At 36.7% G+C, this 22,704-nt stretch overlaps 1 protein-coding gene across 3 annotated transcripts in view; it reads right to left on the bottom strand.

Moving 5' to 3' along the window:
* The window catches only part of SBF2 (SET binding factor 2), a 361,888-nt gene that overhangs the window by 162,930 nt on the left and 176,254 nt on the right, over positions 1-22,704 (bottom strand). For all 3 annotated transcript variants that reach the window (XR_013996414.1, XM_081099093.1, XM_081099094.1), the window contains exons 7-12: positions 7,122-7,254; positions 5,794-5,902; positions 4,275-4,388; positions 3,630-3,707; positions 2,366-2,479; positions 1,094-1,222 (exon numbers count right to left, since the gene is read on the bottom strand). Coding sequence is in view for 2 of the 3 variants with exons in the window: in XM_081099093.1 (XP_080955219.1) it covers positions 1,094-1,222; positions 2,366-2,479; positions 3,630-3,707; positions 4,275-4,388; positions 5,794-5,902; positions 7,122-7,254 (677 nt within the window). In the remaining variant the exon portion in view is untranslated. The remainder of the gene's footprint in view (positions 1-1,093; positions 1,223-2,365; positions 2,480-3,629; positions 3,708-4,274; positions 4,389-5,793; positions 5,903-7,121; positions 7,255-22,704) is intronic.

Raw genomic sequence — 22,704 nt, 5'->3', positions numbered from 1 at the left:
GCTGATATATGTTAATATTAGATAACCAATGATCAATCATATTTAATGTTGGTATTAGAGAATTAGTGATCAATAACTGTAAGAAATAATTGTCTACCTCAGGGCAATTGCTCCTAAATCCTCATATGATTTTTTTTTTTTTACTATTAATTAAAGCATTTGGTGCAATTCTCCATACTCAGAATTAAAACATGTGCCTCTTTTTTCAATTTCACCTGTGACTACTTAATTATCTCTATGTAATAAAAACAAAAGATTCTTCTCTGAACCAAGGATCTTTAAGACCATGAATCCTACCTTCTCTACATAAAATAAAACCAGCAACTCCAAAATATGATCACTATTACTATTCTCTACGATCTTGGGTGTTAGGAGTGTTTTCTTTTACAGACTTCAAGGAACTTTACATTTATTGGTTCAAATACAGTACTCTTTCAGAAACTGGAATGGGAGTAACTTTCCTCATTCTAGCCATGAGAATGGGCTTCTATGAACATAGTTAAATGGAAAGATGCATTAAAATAAGAGAAATCACAATGAACACAAAATAGCATCTGTTCTAACTTTCCCTTTCTATGGCCAATTCCTTGATAGAGACTTAAATCTGTCTTTTATATATTTAATATCTCCCAAGGGAGCTATCACGGATATCAGTAAGAATGCTATTAAGCTAAATTATGTCTCTAGGACACTGATGGACAATATATAACTGCTTAAAGTCACATATCTACTCATAAAACTTTGACTTTTTCTCTATGAAACCAATAAAGGAATTGTGTTATTGCCTTAAAAAATAAATGTTCTACTTACACAATCACTGTCAATTTTTTCAAAAAGATTTTAATCAACAATTTAAAATTAAGTTGTTCAAGATTCTATGTATGTCTGAGATATCCCACAGTTATATTTTTTCTAATTGTTCTAATCCACATATTAAATACCAAGATCTGATAAGCATAATAGTAATAATATTTGGATTATTTGATATTTAATGTATAACAGTTATAATTTTGATTAAAAGTTTAAAATACTACTTCTTTGTACCAGCCTAATTTTGTCTATAAATAATGTATTCATTTGATAGAAACTGTACCTCATCAAAGAGATCACAGGATCTATAGGGAGGGCCTCTTTCTGAAACAAAACCTGCAAACGCCATTCCATTGAGAACTTTAGTGAGGAAATCATTTTCAACCAAACCACGCTGCCCCAAAAAAGCTGTCTGTAAAGAAAGAAAATGTGAAATGAATAATTTATCACTCAATAATGAATCGATGGTCAAAATAAAATATAATCTATCTATATATATAAAAGCCTAAGTGATTGTCGACCATTCGACCGGTAGCTCGGTAGCTATGACATGCAATGACCATGAGGGGGCAGACGCTCTGACCAGTAGAGAAGGGAGCCCGATTCCTCGAGGATTCGGCCATGGGTTAGGTTGCTGCTGGGGCATTGTTGGCCCCGAATCTCCTTCACCAGTACCCCGGACCCAGAGAGGAGGGAGCCCGATTCCTCGCAGAATTGGCTGTGGGTTAGGATGCTGCTGGGGGGAGGGTGGGAAGAGATTAACCAAAGATCTTATATGCATACTAGAGGCCCAGTGCACAGATTCGTACATCAGTGGGGTTCCTCAGCCTGGCCTGCGGGGATCAGGCCGAAACCGGCCTGGTGCATGGATTTGTGCACTGGTGGGGTTCCTCAGCCTGGCCTGTGGGGATTGGGCCGAAACTGGCTCTCTGACATCCCCACAGGGGTCCTGGATTGCGAGAGGATGCAGGCCAGGCTAAGGGACCCCACAAATCCGTGTACCGGGGCTCTAGTAGAAAGATAAAGCTTGAATAAGTGTCTTCATGCAAAAATGTGGTATTATAAATTATAGTTCTCTTAAAAAGGTTTTTGATACCTGAGATACTACAGGTATTGAAAAGAATAAAAATGAATCTGTCTGTAAAGCAGGAGAAATCAAAAATTAACACTCAATTTTAAGAGAAAACCAATTTAAAGTTAACATTACAATCTGAATGAAAACATATTAGTTCCATAGTATTATTAAAAATTATCAATACAGTGAACAGATGACGTGTTATAGAATTGTGCACCTGAATAGATTCTACTTTGTACTAGCCTAATTTTGTCTGTAAATAGTGCATTCATTTGATTAAAAACTATACCTCGTCAAAGAATTATCACCCCAATAAATTCAATAAAAAGGAAAAAAATCATCATCTAACCACACAGATATTTTAAATAACCCCATTTGATAAATTAAGGGGAAAATCCATGGCCAGAAAAGGACAACCAAGTTGTTTTATTTAATTGGAGTCTACATTTTGGACAGATTCCATATAGTTCTGTACCTTACCTTGTGAAAATGTATCACTGGTTCTGCATGAATTCTTATAAGCTGTAGGCATGATCTATATCCTTGGAAAAGTTGTGCAAATAATCTAAGAAAAACTGCACGTACTTCTTTATCCTGAAAATATAAGAAGAAACATGTTAGGTAATTGAATTTCTTAAAAAATAAAATGAATTATCACAAAATCAAAAAGTTGTAAAGAAGTTGAGGGATTATTAAATAAATCTGTATGTCTGTGCTTTCTACACATCAGTCTCATTTGTGGCAATCCGGAGTGATTGGCATCTAGTCTGCTCCACTGTTGGCAGCATAGGCTGTTCAATAGTTCTTTTTAAAACTGAACCAAACAAAACTTGCTTTTAGTACATTCAATTTTCCTATCAGAAAAAACACGTCACAGTCTCCCCTTTCACCATGCTAAAGAAGGGCATATTTCCCAAGTCATTTGCTTTTTATAGCCACCAAAAGAATATCACAAATACAAAGAAAAAAATCAAAGACTTTTTAAAGCTTATAAAATTCTTCCAAAATTTATCCAACTTATAAAAATGTATTCTCATATTAATAAGGTCTGACTTCAACTCTGTTTTAATAATTCAAGCTTTTATATAAATCACAGTTTTAGAATTGGGAGGAAACTTACAGATTTATTTAGTCAACCCTTATTTAATTAATGAGGAAATAGTCAAGAATGCTTAAGGAACTTGTCAAAGGTGTCTAGCTCTATGAAGCTCTTTGGCCACAAAGCTCATCTCTGAGAGATGCACTGAGCAAAATTAAAAAGGGATCTCTGTTACTACTCACCCTTTTATGGCTTCTAGTTGGAACTATTTTCATCTACTCACTCCTCAAACTTGATTCTCTCCTATTATCAACAATACTGTTATAATTTTTTGTAAGTTTCCCTCTCCCCACTTTTTTTTATCCTTGCCTGCCTGACCTTTTTAATTTGCTGCTTGACACAATTTTCCAGGCTATAGCTTCGGTTCTGATTTTTTGTCTGTTACTTATTATGCTTCCTCAGGACAACAGTTTTAGCCCTTCTCCCCACTGGTCAGTGTGCTACCCTGTGACTCCTCTTTGAGCAGGACACGAGGTGAGTCAGTAGCAATTCTCTTGATTTCTAATTTGGTGCATTGTTTACTAGGCTGTCCACCTAACTCTCATTTTCACTAGATTGTCCATGTAATTCAGCTTCTTTAACAATCGTACAAATAAAAGTACAGTTCTCTTTAAAAGCATAAAACTTAAATCTTAAACTTCTTACCAGCATTTTTGAGTGGGATAAAGCTGTTCGTGGAGGGGGGAAAGCATGATCTGCCACTTCCAAATCTGGGTGTAGAATCTAAAGCAAAGAAGTTTTGTTATACAGAAGATCTTAATGTCAATAAAACCTATTATTTAATCTACTTGGAACATCATATGAAAAAGTGTCAGTATATGAATTACAATATATTTTTTTCCATGAACTACAATGTAGTTAGCTGAGGTAGTTCTGCATATATTATTGTGAAATGATCTCCAAGAGAAAATATTTAATGAAAACCCAAGTTCTCATTAGAGGTTGGAGGAGAAGGAAAAAGTGCTGGCTTCTAATGGAGGGTTAGGGGAATCAGTGACTTCAAGGCAGAGTCTAGTCTTGTTTTCACACGTGTGTTTCCAATACCTACGACAGTATTCAGTACTAAGTAAATACGCTGAGTGAAAGAATGAATATACAACAGATATTCAGTTAGAATTCAAAGTATATTCTTTAGATAATATTTAGTAAAGACTCCTAAATACTCCATGAGACTATATTCATGTTTTAAGACCTTTTTAAAAAGTAATTGCACTGCTCATTATATTTAATTATAATTATCTTTGTTTATATTTAAGTCAAGAGAAAATTTCTATTTAAAAAATGGCATACCAAAGAAAGAGCTGCTTGAGTCTGATGTAGAAGTGGTTCCGGGAGGGAAGAGAGGTGAATACATTCAGGAATTTTAATAGTTCCTCCATCCAAATCTGCTATGATTACATCTAACTGAAAGAGATAAAAATTAATATAATTAATACAATATATTTGTTGTTGAGCAAATTAATTTGATCTTCACTAATTCAAAATGAGAAGAACCAAGTGTGGAAGAGCTTCCTTTTTTTTTTTTTTGGTTAATCCTCACCCAAGGATATTTTATCTATTGATTTCTAGAGAGAGTGGAAGGGAGGGAGGGAGGGAGAGAGAGAGAGAGAATCATAGATGTGAGAGAGACACATCAAATGGTTGCCTCCCACACTGGGGCCTAGGATTGACCGGCAATCCAGGTACGTGCCCTTGATAAGGAATTGAACCCGAGACCATGTGGTGCACGGGCTGACACTCCACCACTGAGCCACACCGGTCAGGGCTGGAAGAGCCTCTTGATTGTCCATAGTAAAAGAACGCTGGGTTCATGGCTTCTGAGCTTCTGTTTACACTACAGTAGTCCCGCCTTATATGTGGTTGTGCTTTCTGAGGTCTAGGCTACCTTCAGTCAAATGGTCTGAAAATATTAAAAGGAAAATTCCAGAAATAAACAATTCGTAAGTTTTAAATGCATGCCATTATGAACAGTGTATTGAAATCTTAGGCTAGCCCACTGTCCTGCCTGAGACATGAATCATCCCTTCGTGTAGCAGTCAGGTAATGCATGTTTTAAAAATTGTTACAGCACACTGATTAAAAATCAATGATGTGGAGTATTTTCTTCTTTGGTATTTCTTTCTATTCATATGGCATGAGAAGTAGAATAATTTTTTTTTCCTCACCCAAGGATACACTTTTTATTGATTTTAGAGAGAGGGAATGGGAGGGAGAGAGAAAAAAAAACACATCAATGTGAGAAACATATACCTTCAGCCTCCCCTACGTGCCCTGACCTTTTGGTATATGGGATAACACTCCAACCAACTGAGCCATTCTGGCCAAGGCAAGAAATAGAATAATCTGGTGGGGCTCATACTGAACCTGCATTCCACTAAAATCCTTCACTCTTTTACAAATAATTTTTGCTTTTTAACTTTTTAGTTATCCACCATTCAGCATTAATACAGGCCTAATTTTAAAATATGAATAAATTAAAGTACTCATAACAAAAGTATAAATAGAATGCTATATAGATTACTTTATCTTCCTTTCCCATAGACAGGATGAAGAATACAGGAAGATAAACTTAATATGCCACAGGAGAGGGCATTTGAAAATATTAATGAATTCATTTTGTAAATCTCTCATATTTGCTATAGAAAAATTAATATGTTTAGGTTTTTTAATGATGCTTTTTTCCAGCCAATCTTTTCTATAGGGAATGCAATAGAGCTGAAAATAGTAATAAGTTGAAATGTTATAAAAATCAAGGTAATAAGATAAACCTCTGGCCTCAATAACTGGCAATTTAAAGTTAAATACTTACAAGTTCATGGACATCAGTTTTAAAGATGGAATGTACTCCAATAATGAATGGTGTTGGCGAACTTAGAACTTCTAGTAGCTGAGCTGGGAGGATGGGAATATAAGGATAACTGGAAATAATGAAAATATATGTGAGATATATTTGTTTTTCCATAATATAAACATTTTTCTTTCATCTTTATGCTATGAATTTTTTTAAGATTATCTATGTTTTGAAATTATCAATAATATTTTCATGGTTATTACTATTTACTTTTCAAAAGGACAGACTTAAAAAAAATCTTCATGTGAATGATACAAGCAGCTATAATAAGATCTAAATAAGTGCAATCCAGGGCAGCTTCCTTATCCTTCACCCCTCCTAGACAAGCAGTCTCTTTGGGTGTTTAATCTGGCTTCAAAGCATTTTTCCTTACATGGAAATATAAAATCAGAGAGTAATACTGACTCCCTGATGGGCCCTCCCCATCAACACTGGTGATTTGTCTACATAAAACAATCATTCAAATTCCTTTTTTCTATACTTGACTTCGCATTCAATAAGAGTGGTAAAGTACAAAAAGTAAGGTACTTATCTAAGGGTTAAGAAAAGCACATAGGCAAAATTTTTTTTAAAGTTTTAAAATAAAATCTGTAGTCTACATTTTTTCTAGTTTGTATGAACTTAAGTTTCCTAGATGTTATGAATATTAAATCAATAAAATAATATATTAGAATAAAATATTCTGCTTATAGTACTATCAGGCATCACTGTTTAAACTATTTTATTTTTTACTTTTTATCATCAAAAAATTTTAACATACCTCTCAGGAAACAGAAAGAAAATAAAACAAAGCCGCATATATCCAATCCGATATGACAATTACTAATGCACAATATTTCTACCTACTTTTATTCTCTTCCCTACTGTATTATTTGAAGCAAATCCAGATATTTTATCATTATATACAAATACTTTAGTAGGGATCTAAAAAAGATAAGGGTTCTTTTTTTTAATAGAACGATAATACCAATATACCCCTAAAATTAATGATTCTTTAATATTAAAAAAATCACAGCACTAACTTAATTTTATCACCAACCATATTCAAAGAGAAATAAATGCTACTGATAATACTATTCAAATTAATTAATTTTTCACTAAATTAATCAACACTCAGTAATGGACGGCTTGCAAAAGTTTCAAATTCTAGGCTAGATTTCAATCGGAATCGTGACTTTGTAAAGTACAACCTTATAGTTCAAACTATTGTGCCATGATGTTTTGACTAATCGTTAATAATTAATGCATAATTTGAGAATAATAAAAGTACAAGTAAAAAAGCTCACCTATATTTAAGAGGAAACATTAAAGACTCCAGGGCTCTGCACGCATCACTGAGTCTCTGGAAACTTGAGGAATGGAAGAGAACCTTATTTTCCGTGAGGACTGCACAAAAGAGGCTGAGGACATTTTGAATTCCTGAAAAACACAAGAGTAAATGTTTACCAAATGCACTGAATTTTATATGTGTTGCCAACAAACACAGACTTAGAATGACATGGAATGAAAAAGCCAATATTTTTTAAATCTCTGAAGAAAAATATTTGGTTAAACTATAAATTCCATACAACTTATGGGATTTGTTTTCCCAAACTTTGTCTTTACTCTTCAAATCAGTTTAACACTAATTGAACATAGTTTGGAAACATACTATTACCTTCTTTTCAACTAAATCTCCAAGGTCTGTATTTAAATTCCTATTTTAGACACTGCCATTGCTCTAATAATTTTTTCCCTCTTTAAAGAACATTTGTCTAATGTTAATATAACCACACCAGCTTTGCTGTTGAAATTTTCCTGGCATATCTTTTTCCATTATTTTATTTTAATCTTTTACTTCTTTTTTATTTTAACCTTCTACTTCTTGTAAATAGCATATAATTGAAATTTTTTAAAAGTTGAGTCTGACAATCTTTGGTCTTTTAACCAGACCATTTAGTCAACCTACACTTATGATTATTTCTATATATACATACATAGTATCTTATATATTTATTTGTTCTACCTCTTTTCCCCCCCTTTCTTTATAATTTCTATTTATCTTGGATCTTCTTTTATCCCTTTACCAGTGTGGAATTTATAAGCTGGTTCCTTTATTATATTTTTAGTGGCAACTCTAGAAAATATGGCATGCATACTTATCAGGTTCAAGTTAAATAGTATATCATTTCTTATTTTCTCTTTTATTATGAACCATTTTTTTAAATATCTGTTCAACCTTAATTACATGGACCCACTAAATTAAGAGACCCCATTGGTTTTCTCAAGGTAAAATACTTTCTGTATTTCCCTTAACCAATGTGACACATGCAGATTTCTTCATGGCCCATTATTATTTGCTATACTCTTTTCTTTTTTTAAAAAAATCCTCACCCAAGGATATTTTTCCATTGAGTTTTAGAGAAAATGGAAGAGAGAGGAAGACAGAGAGAAATATTGATATGAGAGAAACACATTGATTGGTTGCCTCCTGAACGTGCCATGACCACCGTCTGGCGCCGGTGAGGAGCCTGCAACTGAAGTATGTGCCCTTGACTAGAATCGAACCCAGGGCCCTTCAGTCCTTGGGGCAGAACTCTATTCACTGAGCCAAACCAGCTAGGGCTGCCATATTCTTTTCTCACTTCCAATTTATCCCATATGATATATCTGAACTTATGAGTTCAGCTTTTTAATCTTCTCTCATTTGGACTAATGTAAGAGTTTCATAACTGGTTTCTTCAGTCCAGTCCTTATTAATTTCAAATCTATCCTCCAGACAGTTTCTAGCATCATGGACATAGAATATAAATCTGATTAAATTACTTTCACCCCTCAAACCCTTCAATATTTTCCCATGCTTTGGGGTAGTGATTTTCGAAAGCATTCTGTTCCACAGAAGCAATTTAGTAAGAGAAACTTTGCTCCAACATGTTTTATATATTAATCCCTCTGAGACACAGTTGGTAAAATGAAGATAATATTAAAACCTATCCTATAAGATTGCTATAAAAAAGAATGGGATAATGCCTGGTTCTCAGCACAGTACCATAGTAAATCATCAAGGCATATTAGATGACAATATGGCTAATACAATTATTGTATTTGTTAACTTTAATTTCCTTTGAAGTTAGGATTTTGATGCTAAAAATGTTTGAAAACAACTTACTCACAAGATGAAGTCTGAGTTCTATGTCAAAATGCCTTCATGGACCTACATCCCCATTTTTCCAATTGCGTCGCCACCTCCCACACCAGTGTGATCAAAATTGAACTGATCCAGCTCTCAGAACACTTCCTTCAGTTTGATATATCTGCTACTTTCACCAATTTTCTTTCTGCCTGATGTCACTTTCATTAAAATGTGAGCTCCTCAAAGACAGCTCTGGCCTTATTCACTGATATACCCCTCCTGCCAAGCACAATATCTGCTACAGGCCCTCAAGAACATTTTGCTAAACTCACCACCTGAGTAGTGACATGAGTCACTATCAAAAGGTGTTAAAACTTTCATTAAAAGATGTCAGAGAATATCTTTATAAATTTATATAAGGAAAGGGTAAAATACACAAATCCTAAATGAAAGGATTGATAAATTATTTTAAATAAGACATTTCTGTCAAAAATGACATTTAAAAAATGGAGACAAGTTTCAGACTGAGAGAAATTGCCTAGAAGTACATAAATGTAAAAGGATAAGTGCCCAAAAGATGATTTTTAAATCCCCACTAAAATCAACAGGAAAAAATCAACCTAAAAGAATATAGTTGAACAACATTGGTTTGAACTGTGTGGGTCCACTTATACTCAGGTTTTTTTTTCAATAAGTATTGTAAATATATTTTCTCTTCTTTATGACTTTCTTAACTTTTTGTTTCCTCTAGTTTACTTTATTATAAGACTACAGTATATAATACATGTACCATATAAAATATGTGTTAATCAATTGTTCATGTCATCAGTAATGCTTCTGGTCAACAGTAGACTATTTAGTAGTTAAGTTTGGGAGAGTCAAAAGTTATACATGGATTTTTGACTGCTCAGGGAGTCGGTGACTCTAACTCTCATGCTGTTCAAGGGTGAAATGTAATATGAACTTACAATTTACAGAAGAGGAAACTAAAATGGCTGATAAACATATGAAAAGATGCTCCAACACCTCTAGTAATTAGAAAAATTCAACCCAATAAATTCATGAGTTACAACTTTAAACCTGTAACAATAACGGAAATTGAATCCTGATAATTCTAAGTTTCTTTGAGGATGGGTAAGGAAAAGGAACTATATACATATTGCTGAGAAGAATATAAATAAAGTTAAGATGCACATACCTTATGACTTAGTCATTACAGTAATTCTTATTAATGCCATTATTTACTGAAAGTCTTTCACATGTACTTAAGAATAAAATAATACACTGAAACAGTACTTGAAATAATAAAAGTGGACACACTGTAAATGTGAAAATGAATAATGCCAAAATCATGCTATGACACTATACTTCTCTGATTGAAGATGGCAAATGTTGACTGAAACAAAAAAATTAAAACTAGCAATTTATTATTCAAAATTTATAAAACTCAATGATTATTAAAGAAATGTAAATACAACTTTCAAGTGATACAAACTTTTTAGGTAAGTTTGTAGCATTTATATTTGTGAATATAACATTGTAAAACATCATTAAGACTTTTAGGATACCTGTATAGCAGTGAAAATAAGAGAGCAAGCGCCATATATATCAACATGAATAACCCTCCTAAGTGTAATATTGAGTGAGAAAAGTAAGGTGTAAAAATGATTATACAGTATAACATTTATGTATTGTTTAAAATCACATGAAACACTACGACATATTACTGTTTCGGTATATATAAATTAGAAACATACAGTCAACATATGAAGTTATGTTTGGGACTAATCAACACCAAATTCAGGATGTGTTTATCTTTGGGAAGAGTAGGTGCAGGGAAGCATGAGACTTGTTGGAACGTTTGTAAGGAGGACATTATGAGAAAAGGGAAGTGTGCAGAAGGTTGCCTGCCCTGTTTATCGTAATTCTGACTTAGGGGAGTGCCGAAGGCGGTGCCCCTAATTATTCCATGACCTTTCCAAACAAGTCTGTGCATGAGCAGACCCCCGGATGTTTACTGGAATCCTTATGCTTAAATTTTTGGGTGTCCTTGCTTAAAAGACACTACAAACACATGTGTCCTCCCAGGATTACTTACCCTACTGATTGTATCTAAAGATAAAAACTGTAATAAAAAGCATAACAAGGCAGGCAATTGGGGCTGCCTGGTTCCTTTAGTCAGGCTGTCCCTTAGTCCTCTCTTCCACAGCAAACGTTGTGTCAGAGTAATCCATTCATCCATCGCTCAGGGTCTGCTAGTCAGCCCCAGCAAGTAGGCATATGCAGGAAGTTTCAACTATATTTATGATGCTATATTTATTAAGCTAGATCATGGATACATGTATCTTTTAAAATATTTCTTTGGAAATAATTTAAAACTTATAGAAAAAGGTTCAAGAATAAGAATAATGCACAAAGCACCCATCTGGCCTTTACCATGATTCACCTATTATCAAAATGTTGTTCCATTTGCTTTAACATTTACGTGTTGGTGTGCTCTCTGACCTAAACATACCCTCCACGCGCACATTTTTCTGAGCCACGTAATTGTATACATTATAACATTTAGCCCTAAATACTTCTGTGTGTTTTTGTTAAGAATAGAGATAATATCTTACATAACCACACTATGGTTATCACATCCAGCAAAATTAACAGTTTTATAATATATTATTAAGTCTAATCTCACATTTGTATAGTCATGTGTCCCCTAAGGTTAGAATGGAGCTGGAAAACTCCTATTGCTCAGTGATGTTGAAGCCACTGCAACGGCTAGTACAACACGTTACTCATGTGTTTGTGGTGGTGCTGGTGTTAACAAACCTCCAGGATGAACAGCCATATACAGCACACACAATTATGTATACTACACAAAGGAAGATGCTGAGAAGACTGCAGAAATGACCGTGAAGGGTTTAGAATAGTGAAAAAAACTCAGTTGATAAAGCAGTGGCAGATTTTGACAGGATTGACTCCAATTTTGAAAGAAATTCTATTGTGGGTAAAATGCTATCAATCAGAATTGCATGCTATACAGAAATTTTTTGTGAAAGAAGCAATCAATGTGGCAAACTTCACTGTTGTATTATTTTAAGAAATCGCCATATCCACCTCAACCTTCAGCAATCACCACGCTGATCAGTCAGCAAGCAGCCTTCAACACTGAAGCAAGACCCTTCATCAGCCAAAAGAGCATGACTAACTGAAGGCTCAGAGGACGGGTAGCATTTTTTAGCAATAAAGTGAAGAAGAAAGGCATGCACTTGTAAGGACTCTATCCTACTTGTATCATTAAAAAAAAATTATAGTATCAAGGGGGGAAATAGTACACTAAACTTATTAAGATAGAAGTTATGTCTCATATAGTAGAAATGAGTTAGGGACAATATTCTAGTGCTTAAAGGGTAAGGTTTTCATTATCCAGAAAGGTTATATGGTGTAATACAAAATAATTTACCCATACCTAATTTACGCATACCATAACCCATAGCTCAAATATTTTAAGAAATTACATTAATGTTTTATTGCTAACTAGCAATGCTTGTTGCTGCATTCACAGCTACATAGTTATTCATAAATCCAATTTCTTTCATCTACAAGTGGAAATCAGTTTTCTATGTAACCTTGAATTGTTACTTAGTCTTCACTAGCCAGAATCCACCCAAAGCTGCACAATAACAGAGAGAATATGAAAAACAAACATTCCGGTGATAATTACTACTGATTTCAGTACAATGGTACAAACACATCCTGTTGATTACTCAAATAGTAAAACATTCTGAAAAATTACTTCCTGATTTTAACTTTTCTTTAGGGTTAAAGTTCTAAAATTCCTAACATAAACACTAACAAATGCATTTGTTTCCCATTTTTTAAAAAAAACAGCACCAAGAACTTTTCTCCAGAATCCTCCCCTTTTCTGAATAATAATAGAACATTATGTCTCAGCTTTCAAATGGGAAAACTGAGAAAATAAAGGCCCCTGTATTAAGACAGGATATATTTTAGAAGCCTTAAACAATTTGTTATAGTCCTTTCTGGTCAAGCCACAATGGAGAGAATATAATAATGGTCATGACTTGACACAAGGCACGAAAAAGATTTATCATTCATCCAATCAATATTTGTTGAGTACCTACTATGTTCTATACACCAGATGACAGCAATGAAGAAAACCAAGATCCCTACCTTCACTGATTCAAGCTTTATATATTTTATAGTTTAGTTTTGTAACTATCACTGAGAGGCAATTTTAATATGTTACAAATTGAGAATATTATTTGCAAATGTTAGAAATGGAAATCTTCTAAGTAAAAAATAATTAAGAAATGTAATTGAATTGGGCAATTGTACATGGGTATATTTGGTTTTCTAGGTCTAAGATAATCACATCAGATTATTCCAACACTAAATGGCCTAGATTCCTAGTCTGTGCCTGTTCTGATTCGGTCAGATTAAAATCTACTTTAACAACTAAATTTAAGAACCAGGAAGCAAAAGGGACCTTAGGAGTAGAATAGCAAACAAAGGGGAAGGACAGTATAGAGTAACTGGGGAATTAAAGCAAGAAGCAGAAATAACACTTTTAACTAAAACTTGCTTCTCCCATTCCCTCCTGTGTTCTACTGTTAAAGCTTTATGGAGCTGTTGAGATACATAAGAAATTGCTAAACTCTAGGGAGGGATATAAATAAATTTGAGGCAGGCTCCTAAGAGCTCACAGTTCAGTGAAGATGGCAGATTGGTAAATAAATAGTTAAAACACAAAGGATAGAGACATGAACAAAGTGCCACAGGGCACAAAAAGGGGGCAGTTTGTCCTGCCATAATTCATAAGTTGCATATTCTTAAATGTTGCAGTGGCCATATTTTATATGAAGAATAATCTCTAGAGTGCTGAAAGAGCCAAATATAATTTTAGACAAGAGAACTTTGTGACAATGAAGGATAACCCTTAATAGATATGTTGTCTCAGAGCATTTGCATTTATTAAAGGACTAGAGGCTCGATGCATGAAATTCGTGCAAGAGTAGGCCTTCCTTCCCCCGACTGCTGGCACTGGCTTCCCTCTGGCACCAGGGACCCGGGCTTCCCTCTGGCCGCCAGCAGGCACCCAGGACTCAGGCTTCCCTCTGGCCCCAGCTTCGTCCAGAAGGATGTCTGGTATAATTAGCATATTATGCTTTTATTATTAGAGATAATTTGATACAAAGATAGAGATAGCTATTTAATAGCAGCACTTAAGCACCATACAGAGTAAATGAAAACAGTTTTGAACCAGGATTCTTTGGAACTGTTCTCAAATAATATAATGCAGCAACTACATACTTTATGTGTAACTCTAACAAGCGTAGCACACTCATCAACAAGCACTCAAACGGTCAATCACTGTCTGCCTTTGGTATTTTTAAATAGTTGCCTTTAAAAAACTAGCATAAATATTTAATCTTTAATTTTGAAAAGAAAAGTGATTTACTTCCTGATGACATTCTGAAGACTTTCTACAACCCTATGCTCAAGTATCATCAAACAACTATTGCATGAAGGCCTTTCATGGTTCTACACATTGCTTACTTCTTCCTTATGCCGGGAAAGCCCTTCTCCCCCTTGCTAGCTAGCTAAACATTAGCTCTTGGTATCTCTATTACTGCACTAATTATACTGCACTGTAATTTTAAAAAAATATCTGTTTCTCCACTAGGCTAAAAGTATATCTGGGATAAGAGCTATGCTTTTATATATTTACTAGAGGCCCGGTGCACAAAAATTTGTGCACTGGGGGGGGGGGGGGGGACGGGAGGAGGGGTCCCTCACTCCGGCCTGTGCCCTCTCGTAGTCTGGGACCCCTCAGGGGATGACCACCTGCTGGCTTAAGCCCACTCCCCGGGGGATTGGGACTAAGATGGCAATCAGGCATCCCTCTGGCAGCCCGGCAGCCCTCGGGGGATGTCCACTTGCCAGCAGGGAGCAGGCCTAAACTACAGTCGTACATCCTTAGCGCTGCTGAGGAGGCAGGGGAGGCTCCCACCACCACCACTGTACTGGCAGCCATCAGCCCGGCTTGTGGCTGAGCAGAGCTCCTCCCATGTGAGAGCGCCCTGACCACCAGAGGGCAGCTCCTGCATTGAGCGTCTGCCCCCTGGTGGTCAGTGTGTGTCATAGTGACCAGTCATTCCCAGTCATTCTGCTGTTAGGGTCAGTTTGCATATTACCCTTTTACTATACTAGAGGCCCAGTGCACAAAACTTGTGCACAGGTAGGGTTTCTAGGCCTGGCCAGTGAGCAGAGCCGATCAGTGGGGCGACCGGCAGGGTGATCGAGGGGTTCTCTGCTGTCACCTGCCTTGGCTGGCGTGGGGCCTGTGGGCAGCTCCTGTGTTGAGCATCTGCCCCTGTTGGTCAGTGCACATCATAGCGACCTGTCCTTCTGCCAATCAGTTGATTTGCATATTAGGCTTTTATTATATAGGACAGCAGGGATCCTCAAACTACGGCCCGTGGGCCACATGCAAATACAAACATTGTATTTGTTCCCGTTTTGTTTTTTTACTTCAAAATAAGACATGTGCAGTGTGCATAGGAATTTGTTCATAGTTTTTTTTTTTTAAACTATAGTCCGGCCCTCCAACGGTCTGAGGGACAGGGAACTGGCCGCCTGTTTAAAAAGTTTGAGGAACCCTGCTATATAGGACAGAGGCCTGGTGCACGGGTGGGGGCCGGCTAGTTTGCCCTGAAGGGTGTCCCGAATCAGGGTGGGGGTCCCGCTTGGGTGCCTGGCCAGCCTGGATGAGGGGATGATGGCTGTTTGCAGCTGGTCACACCCCCTTCAGGGTGGGGGTCCCTACAGGGGTGCCTGGCCAGTCTGGGTGAGGCGCTGAGGGCCGTTTTCAGGCTGGCGGGTGACTGAAGCTCCCAACCTCTCCTTGTTTTCTTTTTCTTTTTCACTCTGGGATTTACTTACCTTCTATGGCTGTCACTGGAACTGAGAGCCGGCTTTAGCTCCAAGGCTCGGCTCCAGCTCTGAGACCTTGGCTGCTGAAAGCAGGTATCTGGGTTTGTTTGGCTTCTATAATTGAAACACTGTTGCAGCTCCAGTTCTGAGGCCCGGCTGGCTTAAAGCCGATTTCTGGGGTTTGTCTAGCTTCTATAATTGCAACAGTTTCTTAGAGTGCAGCTCAGAGGCCGGCAGCAGCAGGCGGGGAACCTTGGCTTCCTCCATCACTGGAGCAAGCAAGTCTCCTGTTCGCTTCAGCTGCCTGGCTGCTGGCCGCCATCTTGGTCGGCAGTTAATTTGCATATCGCCCTGATTAGCCAATGGGAAGCGTGTCGGAGGTACGGTTAATTACCATGTTTATCTATTATTAGATAGGAGATATATATATTATTGTTGATAGTATTACAGATGTCTCCCCTTCCCCCCCTTCTCTATCCTCCTCCTCCTAGCTCCTACCCACCCCCCTAGGTCTTCACCACCCTATTACCGTGTCCATAAGCTATGCATATAAGTATAGCTTTTGAGCGCTTTGGTTTACCTCTTCTCGTCCCCTCAATTCCCACATTGAGGTATGTCAGTCTGCTCCATGCTTTGTTCTCATTTTGTTGGTCTATTCATTTTATTCATTAGATTCCACAAATAAGTGAGATCATGTGATATTTGTCTTTCTCAGATTAGCTTATATCATTAGCATAATAGTATCCGTGTCCATCTATGCTGTCCCAAGGGGTAAGACATCCCTCCTCTTTTTTACAGATGCATAGTATTCCATTGGGTACATGTCCCACAGTTTTTTAAAAAATATATATTTTTATTGATTTCAGAGAGGAAGGGAGAGCGGTGGGGGGCGAGAGGGGAAGAAACATCAATGGTGAGAGAGAATCACTGATTGGCTGCCTCCTGCATGCCCCACACTGGAGATCTAGCCCTCAACCTGGGCCTGTGCCCCAACCAGGAATCAAACCATGACCTCTGGTTCATAGGTTGATGCTCAACCACTGAGCCATGCCAATCGGCCCCCTAAGCTTTTTTATTCATTCATCTACTGATGGGCACTTGGGCTGTTTCCAGATCTTAGCTATTGTAAATAACACTTCTATGAACATAAGGGAGTGCATTGGTGTTTCAGGGGTTTTAGGGTATAGTTCTAGAAGTGGGATCACTGGGTCAAATGGAAGTTCCATTTTTCATTTTTTTAGGAAACTCCATACTGTTTTCCATAGTGGCTACACCAATCTGCACTCCTCCCATCAGCAGTGAACTTATATTACCTTCTCCCTACATCCTCACCGCACTTGTTTGGTGATTTTTTTTTTTAAATATATTTTACTGATCCTTTACAGAGAGGAAGGGAGAGAGATAGAGAGTTAGAAATATTGATGAGAGAGAAACATCGATCAGCTGCCTCCTGCACATCTCCCACTGGGGATGTGCCCGCAACCCAGGTACATGCCCTTGACCGGAATCGAACCTGGGACCTTTCAGTCCACAGACCGACGCACTATCCACTGAGCCAAACTGGTTTTGGCTGTTTGGTGATTTTTTGACAATAGTCATTCTGACAGGTGTGAGGTGATATCTCATTGTGGTATTAGTTTGCATTTCTCTGGTGATTAGTGACCTTGAGCATTTATTCATACATCTCTTGGTCATTTGTATGTCCTTTGGAGAAATGTCTATTCAGGTCCTCTAGGCCTATGATTTTTTATATTTCTATTCCTATTAACTAGCACAGGACCTAGTACATGGTAATGGCTTTGTAAACATTTAATGGGGGAAAAAAAAACTACATTCCTGCAGGTGGGCATTACAGGAACTTTACTCTTTGTGACATTTATTAAAACAAATTAAGTTAGAACTATCTTCCTTAGAGATCATTAGGCCTCTACAGTTGAGTACATATTGTAAGCCATTTCTTCAAAAAAGTGCTCCAGAATAGGCTTGTGAAAAGATTTCATTTGTTTCAAATCACCAAGGAAAATAGCTGATATTCAAACTGTTAAAAAATGATTGACCATAGATATTGTAAAATACCATTCCTTTTTTACCTAGAGGGAATTATGCCATTCATAGTAAGGTCTAATTGATGTATACTCAATTTCTCCAACTAGATTTTTTACTCCATATAATGAAAAGGAAAATGCCTATTTCATTTTTCCCATTATAATTGAGGATAACACTAAAATAAGTAATAAATGTTATATTAGTAAACTGGGAAAACTGGAAAAAAATCAATCTAAACTATAACGCTGCTGGGAAAACTACTTGGCATTGATCTTGGCAATGATTTGTGCATGTGATGCCAAAAGCGCAAGCAGCAAAACCAAAAACAAGCAAATAGGTCTACCAAACTAAAAAGTTTCTGTACAGCAAAAGAAATAATCTATACTAATAAAAGGGTAATATGCTAATTAGACCGGGAGACCTTCCAGGAGATCTTCCAGATGTCCTTCCGGACAATTAAGGGCAATCAGGCCAGAAGGGGAGGGCAGTTGGGGGTGTGCAGGCTGGCAGGGGGGCAGTTGGGGGCAATCAGGCCAGTGGGGGGGCAACTGGGGGCGAGCAGGCCAGAGGGGGGGCTAGTTGAGGGTGAGCAGGCTGGCAGGGGGAGGCAGTTGGGGGCAAATCAGGCCAGCGAGGGGGGCAGTTAGGGGTGAGCGGTGGGGGGGGGGGGCAGTTGGGAGCAAACAGGCTGGGGGGGCAGTTGGGGGCAAGCAGGCTGGCAGGGGGGTTAGTTAGGGGCAATCAGGCTGGCGGGGGGGGGGCAGTTGGGGGTGAGCAGGCTGGCAGATGAGCAGTTAGGAGCCAGCGGTCCTGGATTGTGAGAGGGATATCTGACATCCCTGAGGGGTCTCAGATTGGAGAGGGTGCAGGCCGGGCTGAGGGACACCCCATCCCCTGCATGAATTTTATGCACTGGGCCACTAGTCTATCTAATAAGAAATGAATATCCAAATATGTAAGAAACTCATACAATTCACAGAAAATAAAAACAACCAAGAAACAATCCGATTAAAAAATGGGCAAAGGCCTTGAATAAACATTTTTCCAAAGAAGACATACAAATGCCAATAGGTACATGAAAAGGTACTCAACATCACAGTGATCAAGGAAATGCAAGTAAAAACCACAATGAGATATTTTATACGTGTTAGAATGATTATTATAAAAAAGAAGAGAGGTAAGTGTTGGCAAGGCTGTGGAGAAAAGAGAACCATTGTTCACTGTTGGTGGGAATATTTCCAGCTATCATGGAAAACGGTATGGAGATTCCTCAAAAATTTAAATATAGAACTACCATATGATCCAGTCATTTCACATCTGGGTATATATCTAAAGGATATGAAAACACTACCTCAAAGAGGTATCAACAGCCAAGACATAGAAACAATCTAAGTGGCCATAAGTGAGTGAATGTATAAAGAAAATGTGGTATATATAATGCAATGGAATATTATTCAGCCATAAAAACAAATCCTGCCTTTTGTGACAACATGGAGAAAACTTGAAAGCATTATGCTAAGTGAAACAAGTCAGACAGACTAAAACAAATATTTCATGTTCTCACTTCTATGTAGATATAAACTCATACAAATAGAGAGTTGAATGGTTGTTGCCTGGTGCTAAAGTTTATGGGAAATAGGAAAATGTTGGTAAACATCCCAGGTATAACATGAATAAATTCTGGGGATCTAATGAACAGTATGGTGACTATAATTAACACACACACACAATAATTATGTGAGGGTATGGAAGTTTAACTAACCTCACTGTGGTAATCATTTGGCAGTACATAAGTGCATCAAGTCATCGCATTGTAAACCTTAAACTTACATGTATTATATGTCAATATATCTCATTAATAAAGCTGGAGAAAAGAATAAATACAGATGATACAAGACTAATGTTGTTTGACTAGGAAAACAGAGTGACAATGGCTAAAGGCCCAACATCATTTTAGTCTGTGATTTTTAAAATGTCCAATAAGTAATATACTGTAAACACTGGGAGTAACTATTCTAAAACTCATGTGTTTGCAGTTAAAATCCAAATTTTATGAATATGTATGACAATAGATGTTATGAGAATTTCACAAAATTATTTGGGGCAAGGAGAGACACCTGAGTTAAACAGCTATGGATTCCATTAAAAAATCAGAGGGGCTATAAAAGCCAGCTCCTATGAACACAATCTTATTAACATAATAAAAACTACAGCCTTTCACACTTATTGCACAAATCTTCAGGTAACCAAAAATAGTTCACATGATCTGCAACAAGAAACAAACAAAAAAAGATGGCAAGTAAGAAATGAAAGTAATTAACAGGAAATTATGGGGAATGAATGAGATGGGTGATCGTGGAAGTTCATGTGATGATTGCAGGCAAACCCAGAGAACTCTCAAAATGTAGAAAACAAATTTATTATCGTAACAATCCTTAGAGAGAAGAAGCAAGGAAATGTTATCATACAATGAGACCTTTCACAGGAAAACTAGTCAAGGCTACAAAAGTCCTATCTGCTTCCTGTCTGTGCTTTGTAAAATCCACCCCCACCATCCACCCCCAACCCAGATAGTGAACTCTGATAATGGTCTAACATTGGCTTTCAACAACAGTCCAACTGAAATGACTGGTGATAAGAGCATGCCTTTAGACACAATTATCAGTACCACATGCTCTAGAAACTACAACTCTGCATACAGCGCTGTTTCAGAGGCAGCTTTCTTTATCCTTTCCTGTCTTATCTTTTCCTCAGTCTTTCCCTGAAAAATTAACTTGTGAATATGTAAGCAAAATACTTAAGAGTAAAAGAATGAAATTTGATCTTCAAATGAGTAATCATCATGTTTTTTTGGCACACTTCATCCATTCACAGAATATCTCCTAATAAATGAAAATTGCCATTCTCTTCATGGCTGCACATTCATTCATTAATTGAACAAACACCGATGCCTTCTGTACCCAAAGCACTATGCCAGACATATGGGACACAAATAATAAGTTCTAATTATTCTTTGATTTTTCTCTTATCATAAAGGCAGTTCTTGAAGCCACAGTCTAGTAAGGGAAAACTCCATATTAATAAATAGGGGGAAAATGTAGGGAAGAATTGCTATACAATCCCTGGAAATATTTGGGAATCAATATATCAACCCTGTACTGCCTATCTCTAGACATTTTGTTATTTGAAAAAAAGAAAATCTCTAATTTGTTCAAGCATTGCACTTAAAAATTGTTATATATATAAAGTTATATAGTTTTACAAGTTTTGAAAAACATTTTTATTGCAGATAAAACACAAATATAGAAAACCATACAAATTAAATGCACAGCTTAGTGAATATGTTATAAACATGGGGAATGAATGAAATGGGTGATGGTGGGAGATGGTGAAATACTACCTAGATCAAGAAGAACTTTGCCCTTTATTTGGCTTTTTTTCCAGCTACATTTGAATTACAAAACAAGCAAACTTACTGTTGGCGTTGGCTTACTATTCCACTGTACCCATATCAAAGGATAATTTAAAAAATTATAGAATTTTAATTTTTCTGAAAATTAGGAATTGGTTTTGTTTAATCCTAATGAATCATTGCATGAAAAGGAAAGATTGATAAAGCAAACTTTAAATAAATATTTATAAAATCTTTATCATTTTACCCGTGCAGCTTGTCTCCTTCAAAGTTCTTAGATGTTCCTGGAGCCTATTATTACTAGATTCGACCATTGAAGTCTTTATAATGGATCGGCCAAACAGGACACTACACCTCTGATTCTATTTAATAAAACAGATTCCAACGTCCAACACACTCTGTAGTAATTCAAAGATTCCCGCTTTCAGGGGAGAAGAGAAGAGTTTAGAGTTTGAACTATTGCGGGGAGGCAGATGTAAAGGGGAAGAACCACTGCTCTGGGCTTGGTATCACCAGCCATCTCTGTTAGGATACTAGAAAACTCTACTTAGTTTTTTTTTTATTTTAATTTATTGCTTAAAGTATTACAAGGAGTATTACATATGTCTCCTTCTACTTATGTTTAATCTCTTCTAACGCTTTCTAAATTTGACTGATTGAAATAGCAGAAGAATAAGGATGGAGTCACTAATGAACAAGAAGTGGTAAGGTACAGAGCTGAACAAGGAGCAAAATTTGTGCAAGGAACTAAGAATTCTATGGAGAAGCAAGTATGAAACCCAGGGCAGGAAATGTTATAACTGGAAAAAGACAAACACAGATGGGGAACAATGACAAAGACTGAATCAAAGAGAGGGGGCACTCATGCGCAGTCATATATAAAGGGCAATTAAGTGGTAAAGTAACTGGGAATCTGACATGCTTACTGTTAAGTTACATTACTCCTAAAATGAAGCACAGAGCTGTCTAATGTACAGAGAGCACTTCTAGTGCCTCCCCCCAATTCTTTATCCTAGCCATTGATCGGATAAGGACGACAAGATTTTTAGTTTCATCAGACAAAATTCTATAAAACTAATTCATCTAAGGAAAAGCAAAATACACTATCTTTTCATCTTTTAAAGCATAAAGAAAATATGTCTACTTTTGAAAAATCTAATTGACTCCAGAGTAAAAAGGACCTTGGTTAAAGTGTTTTGTGTGTTTTCTTTTTTTTTTTAAAATAAGTATTAGCCATGTAATCATATATTTTACATAACAGGTATATAATGGTGTGCTTTTTATTTTCTTGACTCAGGTCAGGTGACGTGAGCTTAAAATAAATCTTTTTTTTTTTTTGGTAGGCTTC

This window comes from Myotis nattereri (assembly GCF_964212035.1).
Source record: "Myotis nattereri genome assembly, chromosome: 9".
In the NCBI taxonomy this organism is placed as follows: Eukaryota; Metazoa; Chordata; class Mammalia; order Chiroptera; family Vespertilionidae; genus Myotis; species Myotis nattereri.
This window is presented reverse-complemented; position numbering and strand designations above follow the sequence as displayed.